The 23411-nt window shown below is 38.8% G+C and overlaps 1 protein-coding gene across 1 annotated transcript in view; it reads left to right on the forward strand.

The window, feature by feature from the left end:
- BZW2 (basic leucine zipper and W2 domains 2) overlaps nucleotides 1-23411 on the forward strand; it is a 55383-nt gene that overhangs the window by 25680 nt on the left and 6292 nt on the right. Inside the window, exons 3-10 of the mRNA XM_016218848.2 lie at nucleotides 2022-2198; nucleotides 6288-6391; nucleotides 9247-9312; nucleotides 12756-12891; nucleotides 15686-15795; nucleotides 20019-20189; nucleotides 21044-21190; nucleotides 22459-22597. Of these exons, the coding sequence (XP_016074334.1) occupies nucleotides 2022-2198; nucleotides 6288-6391; nucleotides 9247-9312; nucleotides 12756-12891; nucleotides 15686-15795; nucleotides 20019-20189; nucleotides 21044-21190; nucleotides 22459-22597 (1050 nt within the window). The remainder of the gene's footprint in view (nucleotides 1-2021; nucleotides 2199-6287; nucleotides 6392-9246; nucleotides 9313-12755; nucleotides 12892-15685; nucleotides 15796-20018; nucleotides 20190-21043; nucleotides 21191-22458; nucleotides 22598-23411) is intronic.

Raw genomic sequence — 23411 nt, forward strand, 5'->3', positions numbered from 1 at the left:
TTTCCCCCGAAATTTTGGGTTCTCCTCTTGCCCTTCTCTCCCCACATCCTTTGCCTTCATCTAGTTTTGGGGTGGTTGTTTTTGTCTCCTCTGACCTCTCGCTGGTCATCTTGACTTCTTTTCAACAGTGTATGATACTTAACTTAGTTCAAGATCTGGCTCCAGAGTGACCTCCCACAAGAAGTCTGTCAGAGTCTGCTGAGGCTACGAAGCTACACCATGTCTATATTCCTACATCCTCTCACTCCCTTTCAGGGCATTTCCAAAATCAAAACTATTTTCAAAATAATACTAAGATATTATTTGCCCCTTTCACATATTGTCACGAGTTTCCAGAGGCTAGAGGTGTGTGATAGCCCAACAGATCGCATGCATCTGTCTGCTGGTGAGCCAGGAGTGAGAGATTTGCAGCCCGGCCAAGCATGGCTCAGAGGTTGAGCATCAACCTAGGATCCAAGAGATCAGGATCCAGGAGACTACAGTTCGATTCCCTGTCAGGGCACATGCCCAGTCTGCGGCCTCGGTCCCCAGTTGGGGCCGTGCAGGAGGCAGCTGATCAATGACTCTCTCATCATTGATGTTTCTATCTCTCTCTCCCTCTCCCTTCCCCTCTCTGAAATCAATAAAGATATATTTTTTTAAAAAGAGATTTGCAAAAATGTAAAGCAGTGCCTCTTTTCTCACTAATTTTTTTTCATTAAGTAAATCTCCTCTTTTAATATCTATAAAGTAAATATCCGTAGCTACAACCTCTTCGAATCCTCAGTACTTTCTAAGGGTGTCAAGGGTTGAGAACATGTACTCCGAAGCTGGATATTTTTATACACTTATAGCTCATAATATATATTAAGTATTTAAGTATACTGGAATAATTTATCTTGAAAAAAGAGATATCTCTCCAAGAAATACCAAGTGTTGGGGAGGCTATGGGGAGAAGGGAACTGTAGGTGGATGCAGACTGGTGCAGCCACTAGGGAAGACAATGTGGAGGTTCCTCAAATAATTAAAAACAGAGCTACCATACGGCACTGCAGTTCCCCCTCTGGGTACTTAGTGAAGAAAACAGAAACACTAACTCAGAAAGATACGTGCACTCCCAGGTTTACTGCACTATTACTTATAATAGCCTAGATATGGAAGCAATCTAAATGTCCATCAGTGGACACTTTGGTGTATATATACATTGGGATATTATTCAGCCCAAAGAATAATAAAGAAGGAAATCCTCCCATTTGTGACAACATGAGTGGACTTTGAAGGCCTTAAACAAACTCATAGATACAGAGAACAGATTGGTGCTGCCCGAGGCAGGGGATGGGGGTGGGCAGAGTGGGTGAAGGTGGTCAGAAGGTACAGACGCCCAGTCATAAAACACGTAAGTCGTGGGGATGCAATGTACATACAGTGTGTAGTTAATAATACTATATTGTCTATTTGAAAGTTACCAAGAGAGTAGATCTTAAAAGTTGTCATCATAAGAAAAAAATTGTAACTATGTATGGTGATTGATGTTAATTAAGTAGACTTATTGCGTTAATTATTTCACAATATATACAAATATCGAATTACTGTGGTATACACCTGAAACTAATATTATAGTCACCTACATCTCAATAACAAATAAAAAAGAGATGTCCGTCTTTATTTCCTCCCTCTCAATCTTTATTTTGTTTTTATATATATTCTTTATTTTTAGGTGATTCTCCCTGGATCTTTTTTTTTTTTTTTTTCTATCTCAGATGAAACAAAATTTTAAGTTTGAAGTGTTATACTCTATTTTTATGTATTCGAGTTAACAATGTTTTTGTGGCCTCTTTAAACAGAAATAAATTACATGAATAAATGTTTGAGCAAGGGGTTTAGAGCATGAAAATCTAGTAGAAAAACTTAATTGCACTTCAACTTTTAAATAATTACACTATCAAATATAGAACAGTGAACAGAGGAAGTATGTGGTTGCGTTTGGGAATGTAATATGTAAATAAAGTAATAATTTTATATATATATCTTTTTAATTTTAGATGAAAAAGAGAAATTCGAACCCACAGTCTTCAGGGATACACTTGTCCAGGGGCTTAATGAAGCTGGAGATGACCTTGAAGCTGTAGCCAAGTTTCTGGACTCCACAGGCTCAAGATTAGATTATCGTCGCTATGCAGACACACTCTTTGATATCCTGGTAGCTGGCAGTATGCTTGGTAAGCCTTGCGTTAGCATCTTCCTATAGTATATGTACTAATTCTATTGAAACATTTCTTACAAGATAGAATCTTTATAAGTTTACATTTGTGGGAGTCTCAACAATTTTTACCTAGGTTACAATTTGGAATAGTCTTAATGTGGCTGTGAAATGATTATTAGTTAAAAGAGGAATAGAATTGAGGGGTTTTGTTGACAGTACAGTACAGTTGGCCACTCTGCTTTAGCTAGACGCCAGCTTCCCCATGGGTTCCTCATCCTTAACTGTTTCTGGAGGAGTAATTTCTGCAGTATAGTATAACTTTGTGTATGTCATCTAGGTCCTTCCAGGATATTTATTTAACCCCCAGTGTCATGCCAACTTTTCTTTTGAATCCACCTTTTTTTTTTGGTTCAATAAAATGTAACTGTGTCAACAAATTTAAAAATAATTACTAGTGTTTTATTAAATGCCATTTCATCCATAAATAATAAAATCTCTCAGAAATATAGTTTAAATCTAGTTTAAAAACATCTTTGTAACTGTGAGTTTATAACTAAAGGATTAAAGATAGAAGTTTTAAAATTATTAAATATAGGTAAAAAGGGAAAATAAAAACTGTATCTTATAGAGCAGAGGCATCCGGGAAGAAGGCTGCAGAATACTGTTTTAGTGACATGGTACCTTGATTTAAATGTTTATTAGGTAGCATAGCCACCCATTGTTTCTTTCATAGTTATTCTTTGGACTTAGTTCTTATAGTTAGTTTCTGTGGTAGCCTGTATTTCTAGAAGTGGTCAAATTCCCTAGGCCAAAAATAGTCAAATTCCCAGGGATTTTCACCTGCCATGGGGACATTTACAGATGTGTGGAAGTGTTGTGGTTGCTACATACACTTAGGAGTGGAGGCTGGTATGCCACCTGCTTCACTGTGCAAAGGACAGTCAGTACATTGAGAACTCGCCCTGCCCAGTGCCTGCCCGTGGCTTTCATTGAGAACGCTGCTTAAGCCAGCCCACTTTAAGACAGGTGTCTATGTGTCTCCATTTGGAGGTAGACTCACCCTTTAATTTCTCCCTCCGAGCTCTTATATTTATTTTGATACTTGACCTCATTTACTACAGGCCCCTTTTTGGTCTGCACTGCTGGCTCTCACTACATAAATTAACTTTGTTGTTGTTACTGTTTATAAAAATACCTCACATCATCACTGTAGGTAATTCAAGTCCAAGCATAAAAGCTATAGGTAATGTGTTCAAACCCAGAAGTATAACCATTTTTAATATTTTGGTTAGTTCCCTTCTCTTTATCTAAATACACAAACTTTTGAAAATGGGATAGTACATAAATATGATACTCAACATGTTATTTTGTATTTACTCTGCAGTGTGTTGTTGCCTTTTATGCCCATGAGTGTTACCTCGGATGATTCTAGAGTGAATTAAAACTACTGATTTTGAAGAATATTTAAGTCATTTCTAGTTTTCATTATTACAAACAACAATGTAATCAGTATCTGTATACACATATATTTGTGCTTTTATTTGGTTATATCTTTAGGTATTTAGCAAGGAATTAATGAATTGAAGAATGGAGATATCTGTATCTATCTATGTCTGTCTGAGAGAGAGAAAACTAGCCCAAAAAAGGGAATGTTAGTTTTCATCAAAAATCTTGTGTTCCTAGCACTGGCTGAGTAGCGTAGTTGGTTGGAGCATCGTCCTGATGCACCAAGGTTGCAGGTTCAGTATCCAGTCAGGGCCCATACAAGAATGAACCAATGAGTGCATGGATGGGTGGAACAACAAATCTCTCAATGAGCCTATCTCTCTCCCTTCTTCTCTCTCTAAAGTCAATAAATAAATTAAAAAATCATGTGTTTCTGTTTACCTACACCTTTAGCAATGTTAGGTATTTTCAGTTTTGTCCAGTTCTTATATCTTTGTCAATTACGTAAGTGATAAATATTTTTATTTAAAAGTTTTTAGGTTAATAATGAAGTTGAACATTTTCTGATGTGATTATTAGCTTTTTGTATTTCATTAATTATGATATGCTTTTGTTGATGCACTGGTAAATTCCGTGCAAAAATAGTCTTCAGAGAATTTTGGTTCTTGCTAAAGTCACACAAGACGTCATTACTCAATCACATGGACCGTTTCCAGTTCTTTGTGCCCTCCTGACAGCACTGTTGACCCTTCTGTGGCATCTGGAATGTTTTGCTTTCTTCTCTTACATGAGACCATTTAAACTTCCTCCTACATCTGGATGTCGCTTCTCACATGACTCCAGGATTTCCATGCTTACTCTCCCCACATATGTATTAAATTATCTGTATGCTGTGTATTGATTATCTCAGGCTTCATTTACCATCTGTATAGCAATGATCAGCCAATTTATATGTGCAGCCCAGGTTTCACTCCTTCACTTCTCATCTGTACATTCACAGTTGTTTGGTACAACTGTGAGCACAGGCCGTACAGCCCAGATGTCTACCCAGGCCAGACCTGTGGTGTAATGAATGAAGCCAGTCAGGTGCATTCTTTTTATATAAGCGCTTTGTTTACTTATCAACTACAGGGGAATTTTCTTCCCACAAAATTATTTACCTTCTCCCATTGTTCTTGAAACAACACTTATCTTGGTTTTTCAGTTCTACCCTTTGAAGGGTAGATACAAGAAATAGTTCACTGTTTTTACTTGTACTTTGAGAAAAACAGCAGACTCACCAAAATTTTTAGAAATAGCAATTAATGCTTGGTCCCAGTATCTGGGAAAATAAATTTTAATGTAGCAATATTAATGTGTAACATGTTTTGTTTTGTAAAAGAATGCAGTTTTTAAAACTTACCACTTAAAAATAAGACTGTAGTTTCAAAACCAGATGTTTCAGTTATGTAACTTCTATCGGGTTGGAATTATTAGTGCAGGGTTGTTAGAAGATTATCATCTTAATAAAATGTTGGTCCAGGTGGTTGAATTCATTACAGAGAGCTAATTAAATCTTATGCATAAATTACCTGAATGAAAATGACTCTTGAAGGAGCTGATTTTTCTAAAAAACTAATTTACTTGTAACACTGTATGCTGGAGTTGGGAAAGAGTTGGCTATGTGTAGACCTTTTCATCCAAAGATCTAAAATCACAAGTTAAATCAAGGCAGTTATACACTTAAACAAACAAAGTAGCTGGTACAAGTATATACTCTATAAATATTTGTTGAGTATATAAAAGATATTAATCTATCTTGGCTTGCTCAAACTTTCTACTCTAATTAAAGTGAAATAGAATCAGAAAACAGAAACACCTACTGTTCAGCTCTGTTCTTCTAATCAGCCAGTGTTTTAATGGCCACCATAAAACTTACAGGAGGAGACTTTGAATGTGGAAAGTTGAGTCATAGAAAAATGGCATTCTTTTGTTCTAGTCCATTTAGTTTATGATACCATATAGGCCATGGGGCAGAAAGATGAAAGAAAATAAAACACACTCTTTCCTAGCCAATGCAGCTACTGAGTGACGAAATGCAAATAAATGGCAAGGCATGCATACTGCCCAACCCTGCATGGAAAACTGGGTTAGTGGAGGAGGGAACAGTTCTCATGCCTCCTCCAGTAGAAACCAACAAGATCTAGAAAAGCCAGGTCTGCTCAATGCCCGTGTTGGTGAACTGGAGTCCAACAAAATATTATCAAGGCTGAAAAGTGAACCATGTCCTGATATGGGAAACGCCAGGAACTGCATTGAGAATAATTGAATTAAGTTCACTGAATAAATGTTATTGCTTAGCTTCCATGATTAAGGGTATAGTTGGGAAAGAACCAGACTTATAGAGATAGGGTCTAGGAGAACAGGCAAGGCTGTAGGACAACCACCTCATACACTGTGGTGGGAGTATAAAAAGGAGCAACAGTTTGCATTGTATTAGAAGCAAAAGTATAACAGTGTGTATATATCTACGCATGCAGATCACCCTATGACACTTTAAGTTACTCTCAGATTTTGCATCTACTTTTATTGTTCCCCTTGAGGTGCACGGTTGGTCTGTTCTACACAGGCTCTTCTCCTTTCAGTGTTGTCCTAACTGTAATTACCCTTCTCTTTGCAGCCCCTGGAGGGACACGCATAGATGATGGTGACAAGACCAAGATGACCAACCACTGTGTGTTTTCAGCAAAAGAAGATCATGAAACCATCCGAAACCATGCTCAGGTAGAGCCTATCATTGAGAGATTGCTTTATTAGAAGGGAAACATTTGAACAGGATTTAGGGAAACATTAGGTTCAGGAATTCTACAGGCCCCTTTTTAAATAAAAATGGTGTATAGCTCATAACACTGAAGAGATACTCAGTTGCCTTCATAACAAGACCGTGGGCATTAAACGTTATGAAGGTAGAGGTTTTACCTTTCACCTGTAAAGGATGTGGGGAATTGATACTCACTTATTTTCCCGTGGGAGCATAAATTGGTCCAGCCTTTCTGGAGAATAATTTGGCTGTATCTTTCCAAACTAAAACTACATATTTCCTTGACCCAGGAATTCCGCTTCTAGGACTCTACCCTGCAGATATGCATACAGTGTTAATTATCATAGTGCTGCTTAAAATAATCTCAAGGGATTAAAAAAGAAATGTGACAGTCGACCAATAGAGTATAATAATTAGGTGAAGTTTGGTAATTCATATTAATAGAGGATCATGTAGCTGTTAAAAAGGAAGAACGAAGTTATTTGTGATGCATGAAAACCTGTAAAGGATTCATATCCGAGTAAATAAGGAGCTGCAAGTCGGTAAGAAAAAGACAAGCCACCTATTAGAAAGAGACACCTAGGCATTTCAAAGAGAGGGAAATACAGTCTCCCCCCAAGACAGATAAAGACGTGTTCAAAGTCACTAAGAAAATTTCAGTTAAATCATGAAATACCCTTTTGCATGCATTAGATTGGTAAAAAGATTAGGCCCTGACGAAGGTCAGAAGTGATGGAAGTGTGAGGAACCAGGTTACCTTAGAGAGCTGAGGGCAGCCCGACTGGCCAGCTTAGGATTGGTGTGTGCCGACTCTGATTCTCCCGCAGACCCTTCTTAAAAGGCAGTTCTTATTCCCAGCTAAACGTTGCAGGCAAGTCCTAGGTCAACAAGTCTTGTTGTACACATTTCAGTATATACATGAAAAAGGCCATAGGATTCCTGGCAGCTAAGTGATTGAATTTCACATGCTAGAAACTGTCTTTACTTTGGTTATTAAAATGTAGAAGGCATGCTAAGCCACTAATATGAAATGTGTGGCCATTAAGAATTTTAACTTCAAAAAATTATTTCAATTACATGGCATTTTAGCAAAAATATTTTTTTCCTTTCTATATATAAGAAATGTGTAACAGATAAAAACTTACAGTTTTAAGGATTGAGGGGCCAGGCTCTAGCCTGTCCTCTATAAATCTGTCCTTCTCCTCTGTATGTCAATGGTCACGAAGCCCTCAAACAGGCGTGTACTGAACAAATGTCCTCAATTCAAAAGGTGGATTTTTACTTTTCCCCCTTACCTTTTGGTATATCAGATAAGTGCAGTTCACTACAGATCAGAATTTCTGAGTCCTGTTCCTGCTCTGACACTTAGTAGAAGTTCTGAGATCTGCCAAATAATCATGCTAATGCCTGCCTTATCTTCCTCATAGAGTTTTTGTTAGAATTAAATTAACACAAGTAACAGGTGTATTATTTGCTAGTTGAGTTTCACTGGGAAAGAAAGATAAGAAGGCCTGGAAGGAAAATCAGTACTCATCAGTTCCATGCCTGGGCCATTCTTCTTTCCCTATAGAAGGCAGCACCGTAATTGTTACTCTTGGACCCCGTCTTGATTGCACTAAGAAATAAACAGACTTGAAGCTTTAGACGAGACTTTATCATGTGGATATAAGAGAAAGGAATTGGATTCAGAGATCATTTCCACAGTTATCAAAATATTTATAAAATCCCACTTAAATTACATAAGAGCATCTTATAGTCCTTCTGGGGATGCTATAACAAAATACCACAGATTGGTGGCTTGAAGAACAGAATTTTATTTCTCCGTTGAAGAGGTTGGGAAATCCAAGATCAAGGTGCCAGCGGATTTGTTTTCTAGTGGGGGTGCTCTCCCTGGCCCCTCATAAGGCCATCAGTCCTATCAGATTAGGGGTGCACCCTTTGGACCTCATTTAACCACCTCCTAAAGTCTCTGTGTCCAAATGCAGTCACAGTTAAGGGTTAGAGCTTCAACATGTGAATTTGGGGTGAATACAAACATTTAGTCCATAGCAAACATCATTCCACTTAAAAAGCAGTCCAGAATGCCCCTGACACAGTCATAAGCCCTGCTGCAGAGTTCTAACTGGATTGTGGTGGCCAGTAATCCTTTATTGCCATTAAGTAATATCAATTTTTGCTCATCTGCTAAAAACTTGTTTGTATCTACGTAGACTATAATCTCCATCATGCCAGCTATCTAGGTGATTATACGTGTAACCCCCTTCGCTTCAGTTTTTGTTTTTTACTTAAAAATAGTCGTATTTATATTTCACAATTTGCTCAAATACTGGTTTTCTTAACAAATTTCTACAGGATATTTTTTAACAAATTCTTCAGATTGTATCTTACTGTCTATGATTTACGGAATTTTAGGGAAATAGTTTTGTTTGTTTTTATAGCTTTATTTGTACTAAAGGGATGGCTGGTGAACACATGTTGATCCCACATGGACTGCACATTTTAGTTATTTTCAGTCTCTGCATCTCAGAGTTTTAAAATTATATTTATTTTATTTTCATCCAAGTTATTTTTGGTTGCTCACCTGTTATATCCTTCAGTGAATTTATTTTATTCAGCATGTGCATTTTGATGCTATTTTTCCCCTTAGGCCGGAATAGCTCCTTTGAAATGCTTATAGTTCTCATATCAAAGCATGAGCATGTTTAACTACACATTTTTTGTTGTAGATCCATGTTGTGGTTTGGGTGAGTTTCTACGCCTCCTTCTACTACCTTTTAAAATTGTTTACATAATATTGAATGGTTCTCTTTATGTTTAGGTCTTCAATAAACTCATCAGGAGGTACAAGTATTTGGAAAAGGCTTTTGAGGATGCAATGAAAAAGGTAAAAATTCAAATGTAATGCCTTATCTGCTTAAGTTTTTTATTAAATGTTTGTTGAATGAATGAATGACTGTAACATATTTAGCTAATACCTGTAGGAAGAAATACATGATTAGACTTTTTTCATTCATATTTAATATGAGATAGCATGCTTTGTTCAGTAGGAACAGTTTTATAGAATATGTTCTCTGACCTTACAGAGCTTAAAATAAAAACCAGAAATATTCAAGAAAAATAAATATATCAAGAGGAGAATCAAGTTAAGGAGATATAATTAATTGAAGCATGTGAAATAGCATTGCACAGCTGCTAATTCTCAGTAAAATTCCTTAATTTTAGAAAATACAGTCTAGCAAAAGGGATAAAGCACAGCTTTGGAGATAATATATAGATGTAAACCTCTGGTTTTTCTCATCTGTAAAATGGCTATAATAAGATTACATATCTTAGGGTAATTGTAGAAATAAATGATATAACATATAAAGTACTTAACATAGTAACTATACATCATGTCCGTGCCCCCCCCCACCCCCAAGTAGGAAATAAATAGTAGCACCTTAAAGAGACCTCTTTTCAGTAATAGTAACATGTTCCCTCTTCCAATTTGTAGTTCCACTGTGTTTATATATAGCAGTCACTATATTAACTTGTTACAGATCTGTATGTTTCTTTGTCATTGTTTCCAATTTTAGACATCTGCCTAAATTGTAGAGAAACCATAACATCTACTTTGCTGTTTACTTGCTTCTTCCTATTCAAAGTGGTCCCATATCTAATGAAAAACGCTTTCGCTGTAAAATCATTTTTTTAAAAAAAACTCACATTCTCTGTGACCTAACTTTCCATTTTATAAGAGTCCTTCAGCAAGGATACATAAAACTATGTGTTTGAAGGGTTCATCACAATATTGAGAAATTGCCTAAATGTGCACTGGTGGGAGGCTGCTTAATTAAATTATGGTCTATCCATACAGTGGCTACTATGAGGCAGAGCCACATGAATTGAGTAGAGAAAATGTCTATGATAAATTGTTAAATGGAATTTCAAGTGCAGAGCAACCATTTGGTAGTAGTTTACCCTTGGGAAAGTTACTTAATTTCTTTGTGTCCCAATTTTCTTCTCTGTAAAGTGAAGATCAAGGCTGTTGTAGGTATTAATACACATAAAATTTTCAGAAGAGTATCTGGTCCACTCAACAAGTTTTAGTTGTTATCAATGTACATTTCGGTAAAATCAGCCTGTGGTATACATGTAGTTATTTGTAATTTATAGACATATATCAGTACATTTAAAAATCTGGAAGGACAGCTTGCCCATGGCTCAGTGGTTGAGCATCAGCCCATGAACCAAGAGGTCACTGGTTCGGTTCCCAGTCAGGGCACATGCCCGGGTTGTGGGCTCAATCCCCAGTACAGGGTGTGCAGGAGGCAGCCGATCTCATCAATGTTTCTATCTCTGTATCCCCCTTCCTTCCTTTCTTTCTAAAAAATCAATAAAACATATTAAAAGAATAAAAAAATCTGGAAGGACACACATCAAAGTTAATGTGAATTATAAGGGAGTAGGAATAGAGAGGTTTTTTTACATTTTTATGTTACTCTTTATTGTTAGATTTTATTCTACTGACATGTATTACTTTTTTAATATGAAAAAATTTAAATGGGAAAATGTGATTCATTATATTCCTAGGTGCTTAGAAAATAAGAGTGTTTGATTAAAAAGAGAAATGAATATGTTGAAAAAATGATGTAAAGCATTCAGATAAATTAAACGTCTTACTGCTTTGTCTAATAATCACTCATGTTTTTACTTCTCTTAGCTCATTTCAACTGTGAAGGCTTCCTTAACTGTTTCATTTGTGTGATGAATATGCTTTCGAGAATGATTTCTCTTTCACAGTATTCTATTTTTTAATGAAAATGCTGTTTCAGTGCTTGCAGCATCTGATTTTAATGTTGATTAATAGAATTGAGCAATGTGAAGATTAGTTTAAAAGAATGATCTAACTTTTGCAGCATTTTGTTGTAATGGAATATTTTTAATGAACATAAGTATGTTAATGTCTTTTTAACCAAGTAGTGTTAAAATTTGTATTTTAAAAGCCATTTTACATTATTCACTTGAATTTACTCATTTCTATACTAGGAGGGAAAGGCCAGGTTGGTCTGAAGTGTCTGATTTTGTCAGTGTTTCTTCCACCCCATTCCTGGTGCTCCCTGGAGCTTTGACCACTGATGCTCTCATCCCTCACTCCAGTTTTCTTGTGAACCCAGAAGGCGACTTCATTTTAATTCATCAACACTTGAATAGGCATAAATTGGGAGTGAAATGGACTGGTTTGGTTCCATTTCTGCCACTTATTCATGATATAAATATTTGGAGAGTCCCATAACCTCTCTGTAATGTAATAATCCTTTAACTGTTGGGGACAGTAAATTAATATTGCCATACCCACCACACAGAATTAATGGAATTTCATTGGCACTAAAGCGCTTAGGCCTATATTGGTGCCAGTAACTTTTCATAGGAGCCGAGTAATGAAAAAGGCAGCAGGATCCGGACAGTGATACTGAGCCCCGGGGATCTCAGCCGCATGCCTGAGGCCTGATGAAATAGAGAAAACAGCCGGGGGTACAGTCCGAGCTCTAGGCGGGGGAGGGTTAGGAAAGGGGGGCATTCCACAGACTCAGTACACCTACAGTTCAGAACGAGGAGTGGCTTTGGCTTCCCTTCAGCCTTTCTGGGGTTGTTACATTTTCTACCGCCTCTCCAAAATTGCTCTTTCCAACTCACATCAGAAGCCTTTTCTCTGTTAGTTACTTTCTTTACCACATTTCCTCCATTACCTCATCACCAGAGCTGGTGGCAAACCTGCAGGGGCCAAGAAATACCAAGTTTCCATCTTGTTCTTACAAGAACTTAGAGAACCCCTTTCTCACTCGGGTCTTCTTTTAAAGAGTATTATGCGCTGTGAGCTCAGAAAAAGCATGTGCAGGATGTCAAAGTTTATTGACTCTTTCCTGTTTTTTATTTATTTGTTTTGCTTTAACCCAAAGAAAGTAGGTCGATGAAGGGAGGGTGGCACCCAAAGAAGTGGGGGGAGGGGGGAATGTGAAAGACAGTAATATGCTTCAGAAAGCGTTATTCTCATTATATAATGTCCAAAAAGTGAAATGTAAATTATTTATGTAACCTGTTCACACTGTTTCCCAAACGCCTCTTTTCCTTCCCATGAATGTTAACTGCAGTTAGCTGCAAGCGAGCTCGGCAGAAGGGAGCGGTGCCTGATGAAGGCTCCTTCACAGCGCCCAGCCTGCAGTGAGAGCCGCGGGTCGTGGCGGGGCGGCCGTGCGGGCCTGCGGGCTGGCCCGCGGGGTGCGATCCGTGTGCTGCCCGCGCCAGTCCTCTGCTTTATGGACACGGTTTCTTTTGTTTGACCCACAGCTTCTCCTCTTCCTTAAAGCCTTTACCGAAGCCGAGCAGACAAAGTTGGCAATGCTGTCGGGCATCCTGCTGGGCAACGGCATCCTTCCTGCCACCATCCTCACCAGTCTCTTCACCGACAACCTAGTCAAAGAAGGTACCTGCTCTCGTGTTTTCTCCCCTGCCCGAGGCAGAAGTAAAGCCGCAGATAGGAAGATACCAGAACCCCCTCCCAGTGGGCTCCAGCATCCCCCCTCCCCGGGTCAGACAACGGGCGTGGGCGTGCGTTCTTCAAAAATGACAGAATTGTAGGCGCCTCTTGGAGAGAATCAAATGAAAAATGCGCACCCCTAAACTGAGACACATAAGGGTACTAACAAACTAGAATTTTTTGGCGCGGCACTCAATGCCCTGGTGAGATGCCCTGAAATTGATTTGGTCCAAACCACTTCTCTCAACTTACATGCTGCTGGCTTATTTTGTTGAGACAGTGCTTCATTGTGCAGGACTCATTTGTGCTTTGCTGGACACTTCACCTTTGTGCCCTCGGACACAAAACGCCCGCCTGTAGCACCCGCCTCCACTCAGTGTAACAACCAAAAATGCCCCTTCACTTTCCCAGCTGCGCCCTGGGCTGTTGTTTATTTCCCTGGCGAGGACCATTCTTCTAAACTGTTAACTTAAGAGCTTGTACTCAGATGTTCACTTGATCACATTTTTAAGACATTTATTATGTTAAAAGTCCAGGCGGCTGCATCAAAATTTTGCTTTAACTTTAAGGAATTAAGAGTTTGATAGGCATACATATAATTACTTGATTATAGAATAAAACAAAACTGGACTTTTTCCTCGTAGGAGGATAATGATATTCAAGTTATAATAGAACACAAAACAAAGAGTTATTATTTTCTTAAAAATAAATTAGAAGAGCTTTTATGAAAACATCTGTTTCTTCTTAGAACTTAAAGTTTTTCTCTTTTAAGCATGAAATCCGAGCCTCATTCATGCCTGCAGTGAAAAGGTTCATAGTTTCCAGAGAAGAATAGATTCTCTATAGTTTTCAGCTTAAAATAGTTCAGATTTATAACAGTTTGGACTCTGTAATTGCTAATACTGTATTGTTAATAGTAGAACATTTTAAAGTAGTTTCCTGGAGAGAATTCATGATACTTCACAGGTTTCATTTATGTTATTGACATTTTACACCAGAAAAACAAGATAAAATGTAAACTAAATATTAATTACCTCAGAGTATTTTAGCTTTTATAGCAGAAAACGATTGCCTTTCTGGTTGTATTAAAAACCTAAGTGATGATATAATTTCTTCGAAATATATCAAAAATTTAAATTATTAGTTGGACAGACATGGGATAAACAAAATTTGGCAAAATATTAACAGCTGTAGAATCTAGATGGTATATATGAGTTTTACTGTTCAGTTTGTTCAACTATTAAAAATCCATGTCAACAAGTTTACAACATAAAATTCTCTGTCTTATAAGACACGTTATTGTCATAACCACAATGGGGGGGCTCCATTACTCCGCTATTGGAATGAAGAAAATTTGGTGAAGTTGGTGTCTGTATAAATGATAGAGCAATTGAATGTATTTATCTGCAAGTAACTGGAAGACGGGCCTCGAATTAGTATATTAGGATACTTATTTCTTATGTAACAGTAAGTGTAAAAGTAGGGCAGACTTCAGGGGGAACAGCAAATCACTCAGGACTCGGGTATTTTCCTTCAGCTTTCCCCATAGCATCAGTTTCAAGCAAGGATGGTTTCCTGGTCATTAAAAGAGGAGATCTGCTGGTACAGTTATGGCACAGGCTCCCTCACTGGGGTTCAGTGGGGGTAGGATATGGAAAATAATTTATTTTGCCTTCAGCTGATTGGCTGAAATTGGCCACTTGACTAGTTCCAGCCCAGGAGCAGTTGCCGGGGGATGCCGTGGGCAGATGAGCTTAAACTAAGGTCACTAAATAATCATTGCAGAAAGAGATGTTGCCAGGACTTAGACTGATTAGAAGTCACCTGGCCTGAGCAGATGGGAATCTCTTGGGAAAGAGGAAATGGGAATTGAAGCTACTTAGGCCACCAGCAGTAGTGAAGCCTTCAATTCAGAAAAATCAATTTAATATTTCAACTGTACCTTAATTCTTCATTAAGAAAAAAGGAACATTAATTTAGAAATTCGAAGTATTCGTAGAAGAGCTCTCTACTAGTTATCTGATTATTTATATTTGGAAATAAATCCTAATGGAAATATGGATATGTAATTGAGTGGTTTCCTGATTAACATAGCTAATTGAATAATCTCATAAAATACCCAGAAGAGTTCAACTTGTAATAGCATACATATTTTTATAGCTTAACTTGTGAATATTTTTAAATGCTTTTTATAAAAAGTAAAATTGTAAAGTAAATGATGCACGTTTATCTGTGGCTTTATTTATATCTGCCACTGCTAATGCTCTTACTGATATCATTTATCAGCAGGTTAGTCGACGTGTTGACATTTTAGTTTTATGTCTCATGATTTATTTGTTGTATCTCAGGATCACTGTTACAAACATGAAATATTGGTGAGCCACAGGGTGAAACAGGCAAGAACACTAGAAAATACTTGGCATTAAATCTGTTTTTGACCAAGGTAAAAATAAAGAAAAGTATAGTTGTACTAGGTTGGAATTAGGAAGTCCAACTTTGAAAAATATTGTAACTCTCTGAAAGTATTCAAAAATGAAAGTTCCCGTATGAGTAATGAATAGCACTGTGCCTAGAGGTGTATCCATTTTCCCTTTGTACCAGATCACGTCTTGGACTTATTTACTCATTGCAGGAATCCTGGTGGGAAATGTTGCCTTGAGCATCATCACAAGTGGTTTTACTTATAAAAGCAATGAAATTCTCTCTCTCTTTTTTTTTTTAAAAAAAAAAAAACAAACAGGCATTGCGGCCTCATTCGCTGTCAAGCTTTTTAAAGCCTGGATGGCAGAAAAAGATGCCAACTCTGTTACCTCTTCGTTGAGAAAAGCCAACTTGGACAAGAGGCTGCTCGTAAGTCTTGCCTGAACGAAGGGGGTTGTCTGCTGCTTCTCCCAGCTCGGCTCTGGCAGTGCCTGCAACATGGCACTGACTGGGGGGCCGGGCCTGTGTTGAACTGAAGCTTGGTTCCTCTGACTTCTGTTATGCAGATAGAAACTAATTCCAGTTTGACCTTTCTCTTATAAATGGAATGATTAAACTAAAGACTCGTAAAGGCTGCAGAAACTTTCCAGTGTGGAAGTGTGGTGATAGAGTGTTCACATTTATCAGAACACTTTCTTTTTTAACTAGTAACTAGAAATTTGAATTTTCAAATGGTAAGGTCACATCAAGCCTACCTGAGCAGGCATGTGTGGTATCTTGGGTCATAGTTGAATGACACCTGTCTAAAATGCATGTGATCGTGTTAACAAAATAAAACTTTCAACAACATTCCTTGTTTATACCAAGATGCATTGGAAATACTAAGCTACTTAAGAAAGCAGTCAAGTTAATTGTAGTTCATTTGAAGCTCCCATTATCACAATTGCTTGATTATACTTTCATTTCTCTATATTTTTCCCCAAAAAAATCAAAACTATTTTGTCCTTTTAGTTTCTATCTGCTCCCTATAATTTCTTTCTGTCAGAAGCAACAGCTGTGCAAATGACAGAGATTTCTCCAAGGGAAACGGCTTTTGTAATTTTAGGACAAAGTCTAAAATTAAAAGACACCCCAGCCGTCTTCTCTTTACCCTTTACCTAGTCTCTTACCTGGTTTTCTCTCCCAGCGTGTTCCGGCGTGCAAGGGTCCTGATCCATGGAATAATTCTAGAACTGTCTTGTTGCTTTTTAAATGAAGTTTACCTTAAAATAGCCCTATTTGTATCTTTAAAGTCTTTAGAATATGATAGAGAAGAAAAATTAAGATTCTAGTTAATACCTCGTCAATTTCTGCCACTGACAGTAGTTTTCATTCAGCAGTGAGAGGCTGCTCTGTGCCTGCCACAGTCCTAGAAGCTATGAGCCAGTAGTGATCAGGATGAAAAGTTCCCTGCCCTCCTGGAACCTACTCTCTAGCAACTCAGGGTGGATCCCTGTATATAGACAAAAGAGTCTTTAAAGACACGTGAATAGATCGCTGAGCAGGATGGAAGTTCATAGGAAGGAACATATTATTGTATCCAAGTCTGTGGGTTAGTTTTATCTCGGCTAGGCCCCCCTAGAGGTCTGTCTGCCTTTTTAATCTGGAACCCGGGCTGAAGGAGCAGCTTCCATCTGGGCCATTCTGTCCTCATGGCAGAGGACAGGAACACAGGAGACCAAAGTGCACTCCTCCAGGGCATTGAAAGCTCCCCTGTTGGCCAAAAGAAGTCATGAGAAGCCTGGTAGTGGGGTAGGAAAGACACCCAGCCATCTTTTCCACCCCTGCAGACAGACACAGCAAGGAGGGGCTTCTCTCAATACTTGTTCAAAGGAGAGGGGGTGAATGATTGAGAACAAAGGTACAATCTATTACAGCTAGTCACAGAAGACGTGGTTATTTCTTAAAGCAGGGTTCCTTAAAGATGCCAGTAGGCCAGGCTTGGTTAACTTAATTAGGTTGCTTCATAAAAAATTTTTTGATGCATTTTCCTTTTGAAAAACACATATCATTTAGCTGTTCTTACTAGGTTTCTATGTCTACATATTTGGGGTATGAGGAGCGTAGGTTGCAGTTTCTGTCAGAAACAGGGTGGGCTCATGAGGCGCAGGGTACTGGTCTGTGCACGAGAGCCATGCCTGCCCGGCGTGGGCTGACTCGGGATGGATGGGTTGCTGAGGGCCAGTTCCACTGTCAAGGAGAACATTTCGTTTCATTAGCACATACAATAAAATTCTCTTTGGCTCTGTGCTAGTGCATTTTAGAAAAAGTAGCATATTCTTCAAGTTTAGCAATTACCCACTTCTATAAAACAGACGAAATAAAAGTTTATAGCAACTCAGAGAAGAGAGGGGATGAGAAATGTCACTTCCCTGGACCCTGGAAAAGGGAACAAAGGTCGGGATGTTGGCTAGAAATTTTTCTGAAGCTGGGATACTGAAAGGAATCAAACAAATAGAACCTTTCCTTTATGGGGCTGCCGTTCTATTGCAGGGAGCAAGGCAGTAAACTCAGCAATTCAAAGATGTAATAAGAAATGAAAAGTAGGGAAGAGCTGAGGAGTGTTAGGGCATGGGGTGCTGGCTTCAGCAGTAGGGAAGACCTCTGATAAGGTGAAATTTGTATGAAGACTTGGAGGTGAGGGAGTGAGCTACATAGATACCTCCAGGAGGAAGAATATTCTCGGCAAAGGAACAGCCTATGCAAAGGCTTTGAGGCGTGGCATGTTGGGGGCTGCAAGGGAGTGTTTGGTTAAGAGCTAGAGCATAGGAGGTCAGCCCAGGGAAGTGTCACAGCCCATATAGTCGGGGGACTTTGGCTTTTATTCTGAGTAAGATAGGAAGCTTTTGAAAAATTCTCTGCAGATTTGTGCATAATGTGATTTCGGGCCTTAACAGATGGCTCTGGCTGTTGCATTGAGAATAGATCCAGGGGCACGGGCAGAAAAGGGAGACCATACATAGGGATGAGACGATGGAGGTTTGTACCAGGTTAGGGTTTTCTGAACAAGTGCAAACCATGTTCCAAGCCAGTAAATGTCATGATACAATTTAGACAGACTGCCTCAGTTTAATTTGAATGATAATTTTCAATATATTATGTAACATTCATGAAGACTTTGGGTACATTTTATATATAAGCCATGAGTAATATGTTTGATGACATATTGCTCAACATAATTTTAGATCAGATTTCTCAGTCTCATTCTTTCTAAATGCAACGTTAAATACCAGCGCAGGATAATGAAACACGTATTGGCTTTGAGGTCACACAGCTCTGTCCTTAAATATTTCTGGCTGCATAATTTGGGTCAAGCTGCTTAACTTTGTGGGCTCAATTTATCATCCATAAAAATTTCTGCTTTACACAATTATAAGCAACGGGCCCACCACATCTTTGTTCGTAGCAGAAATTCAAGACTAAATTAGTTCCCTGCCCCCAAATTTGGAAAACGTATTGAATGTTAGCCCAAATGTCAGTGACAGAATTTCAGTCTGGTTTGAAATGTTTGCTTTAACATGAATGTGTGTTTGATACCTGCTCCCACCAACTCTGTTCTGACATTTTGAAACTCATGACTCAACACGGGAAATTATGGGATGATATAAAAATATTGAAATTGAGTCATGACTTAGAAGCCATCTGGCTATGTCCCTATACACGGTGACCACCCAGATCTTTCTTCTGAGATTTTTATTGGAGCCACAAAGCCATTGACCATATACATGCAATTCTAACCAACATAAAGGTTTAGATCTAAGTTTTAGACTGCAGCAAAATGTGAGAGCTTTGAAAGTTGCCTTGAATTTCTTAGTTGAGTGTTAAAAGTCACACAGGATTAGAACATGACTAAGTGTTACTGAGACGCTGCCAAGCTGTGTAAGGTAAAATGGAAATGAGGTAAAAATAAGAGTGGCCGTGGTTTATTGCTCTTTTTAAATTTTCCAACAAAATTATGTAATGAACTGAAATGTTGGAAGAGTGGATTTAGATTAGATCTCACCATGAACTTGAGAGCCATCATCAACAGATTTAACAAAATTCTAGTATTTTAGAATAATGGCAGCGTTTTCTCAGAATGGGAATAGAGGTCCTTGAGATGACAATACTCAATGTTGTTTTTCTAATATTATCTCAAATCACTTCAGCCTTATTAAAACTGACTTGTCTGTTAATAGTTAAGGAAACAGTGTAGCTACCTAGTGATTTCAGTTTTCCTATCAGTTTAAAACAATCCAAATACTCAAAGTGTCTTATTTACATTTAATTTAGCAAATTTAGTTCTGTGTTTACATATGCTACACTTTGATTGAAGTAAAAGAGGGGAAAAAATGGTTCAAAATGAGTGAAGCTAGTTTATCTAAGTTGCTTAGCTTTTTTTCTTTCTTTGAATAACTGCCTAATTTTAGAAAGTACTTAGCAAATGCTCAAGAAATATACCTGAAATTTATTCTTTTTAAAAATCAGTCCTTGTTCTTTTCTCCCAAACATGAGATATGCTAAGTGCTACTTTAATATTAAAATGTTGTCCTTCTTGTTTGCTGAAATGTGACTAGCTTGTGGTATAAAATTTGAGTAGCTGGTGGCCTCACAGTCTCCCTTCTCCCTCGCAGGAGCTCTTTCCAGTTAACAGACAGAGCGTGGATCACTTTGCCAAGTACTTCACCGACGCAGGCCTGAAGGAGCTGTCCGACTTCCTGCGTGTGCAGCAGTCCCTGGGCACCAGGAAGGAGCTGCAGAAGGAACTCCAGGAGCGCCTTTCTCAGGAATGCCCCATCAAGGAGGTGAGCAGCCCATCAGGGAGGTGAGCAGCCCATCAGGGAGGTGAGCAGCCCATCAAGGAGGTGAGCGGCCCATCAAGGAGGTGAGCGGCCGCAGGCCGACCTCACTCCAGATGCCAACCTGAGCAGCACCGTGGGCGGTGTAGCACAAACTTTGCCTTCCTTAAGGAGGCCTGAAGAGTTTTCCAAACAAGATTGATATACAATTAAGTTAGGCAGATCTATATTTCATACTGTGAGATTTGAAGATAATTTACATATTGAAACTTCATTCTTAGGAGAAACTAATCTGCTGAATGGTGCTGCATTGATATGTATCCTATAAAAATTGCCTTTGCACTGTATAGTTTATTTACAAATTAACATTTCACTGAGATGGGGCATGAAGGTCATCAAAAATAATAAAGAATGAATTGTGGAGAACAGAGTTGTTTAAACCCAAGACATTATCCATCAGGAGCTTTAAAGGTGAGAGTCAGAGGTAAAAATTAACAGCTTGGTTGCCTTTTCCAAACCCCAAGGAAGTCAAACTGGCTCACGTGAACCCTACTCTGCTGGGCCCGTAGCAGTGCCTGAACGGAAAACAGTCGATCCTAAGAAACAAAGATGCTTTCTTGTCCTCTATTATCCAGCAGCTCCTGGGCAGAGCTAGGTCTATTAATTTTTAAACTAAAAATAAATCTGCGTTGAGAACAAATCTTCGTGGTTTTTGCCCCTTTTGTAATCTGACAATATGTACCAGGAAGGGGGGGACTGAGAAGAGTATTTATCTGCCCCAAACCTTTCACTAGCCAGGACAGCGAGAGGGAACTCCCCATCTGCCTATTACTGTCTGATTCCCTTTTCCTGAAATTCAGATGGTGCTCTACGTGAAAGAAGAGATGAAGAGGAATGATCTTCCAGAAACAGCAGTGATTGGACTTCTGTGGACCTGTATCATGAATGCTGTCGAATGGAACAAGAAGGAAGAACTCGTTGCAGAGCAGGCCCTTAAGCACCTGAAGGTACAGGGTCTTTTGTTTTTGTTGTTGTTACTATGTTTTTATTGATTTGAGAGAGAGAGGAACGGAGAGGGAGAGGGAGAAACATCTATCTGCTGCCTCCTGCATGCCCCCTACTGCATCCCAGACCTGTGCCCTGACCGGGAATCAGACTGGCGACCTTTTGGTGCATGGATGATGTTGAAGCAACTGAGCCACACTGGCCAGGGTGAGGTTCTTAATAAGGAGCAATCTGTGCTGTAGGCCAACTGCAGCACTTAACAGGATGACCAATGGGTTCCAACCACCGTTCACCCAGACTCAGGCCAAACATATTTACTAATTTTTTCTTTTCAAACTTGCTACTACCTAAAATGTTTCAGATATAAGAGCCTATGAAATACCTAAGGGTAAGTTCTTACTAAAAACAATGTCAGAAAATCCACTGAAGAGTCATATAGTCAGTCTTTAAAGAGGAGTATCTTCTAACTATTGGTTTTCTTTCTGTTCTACATGACGGAAATTCTTAGTGAATATTTTTGTTTAGGTAAACTACAAATTGACATTAGACTTTGAAAAGTATCTTAGTAGAGGAAATCAACTGATTGTGTAAATTATATATTTTTGTGTATAGACACATATTTTTATTTCTACGAACTGTCTTGTTATAAAACTGAATTAAGACAAGTAGGAGACTTAGATCCTGCCTTTAGAGTTTATACTTGAATTGGGAAGTCAAAGACTACCAAATATAAACTAGGTTGGAATATAAATCAGAGCTAGCACTCAGTGAGAACTGAGCAGTGAGGAAACTGTGCAGGTTCAGTTGATCAGGGAAGGCTCCTAGAAGGAGGTAACTATTGAACTGAGTGGGTCTTAGAAAAAAAATGGCTGTCCATCGGCGACTGGAAGCCAAGGACATTTGAGGCAAAGGGAACAATATGAACAAAGCCATAAAGATGACCTGTGAGGGAATCTGGATGCCTGGGGAAGGAGAGCCTCCCTCCTTGTCTCATTTTCACAATATCCAACAGAAAGACATAGTAAGCACAACAGTTACCTTTAATATAGTCTAAAGTTCACATTTGTCTCTCTTTAGTGGGTACACTGAGAGAAGTCTGATAAGATGCTGGGATAAAAAATTCATTTTGATTGGACACAATATAACGAGTAGATAATCCAAAAAGTGAATGTTTTCTAAGCAGCTCTCCAGATTACTGTTGTGATTTAAGTCTTGTCGACCCTGTACCTCCCAAGAAGGTTAACAGCTCCACTCCCCACTTTTCCTGCAGCAATACGCTCCCCTGCTGGCTGTGTTCAGCTCCCAAGGCCAGTCAGAGCTGATCCTCCTGCAGAAGGTCCAGGAGTACTGTTACGACAACATCCACTTCATGAAAGCGTTTCAGAAGATCGTGGTTCTCTTTTATAAAGGTACCGTCCACGTGGCTCCACCAATGGGTGGCCATGTTCTGTGGCAGATCTTGGAGAGTCACGGCGGGGGTCAGACAGAGGGTGACATGGAGTTTACACTAATCTTTGCAAGTTTTAGTGATGCAGCCACAGTGTGTATAGAAAAACATGCACATGCAATATATGCTGCCCTCAGGAACCAGCCCGATTAAGCCCCTGCTCTCATTGGTAGAACTTCCCAGAAGTCTGGTGATGAACTGGTTATTAGGGGTGGGGGAGGGACTGTGAAAAAATGTAATTACATAAAATAATAAGGTCTGGTTTTGAATTATAAGGGTTAGCTCTGATAATGATTATCAGAATGCTTCGGAAGGTTATATTCAGACCTTTTCAGGTATATAAAGCTGACTTTAAAATTACTGAAATTACTAGCTTTTTTACTTTCTATTTTAGTTATTTGTCCCAGCCATTCTCCTATTTTCCAAGGAAATGGCAATTTTTAGATTTTCACATTTACTGTCTTTTCATTGTATTTTTAAGGATTGGGTTGCCATGACAACTGGCACTGCCTTTAAATGAATGCTATTAGGGTTTTAACTGATCTCAGTCTATACCAACAGCATATAAAAAATGATTCTATACTATCCTTCCGTCTGTGTTGATGTAGTTTTATCAGAAGAAGAACATGATAACTGCCAAGTCCCATTTGAAGTTCAGGAATTGGTGTTTTTCTCTGGCCAGATCTGCATTAGGTCCCCTTGGGGGGCTTAATGATACCCAAGGCGACCCATCAGCAGCAAACCTGCAGGTCATGTTACCAACCCACCCACGGTAC

The sequence above is a fragment of the Miniopterus natalensis genome, chromosome 10 (genome assembly GCF_054644295.1).
Source record: "Miniopterus natalensis isolate mMinNat1 chromosome 10, mMinNat1.hap1, whole genome shotgun sequence".
In the NCBI taxonomy this organism is placed as follows: Eukaryota; Metazoa; Chordata; class Mammalia; order Chiroptera; family Miniopteridae; genus Miniopterus; species Miniopterus natalensis.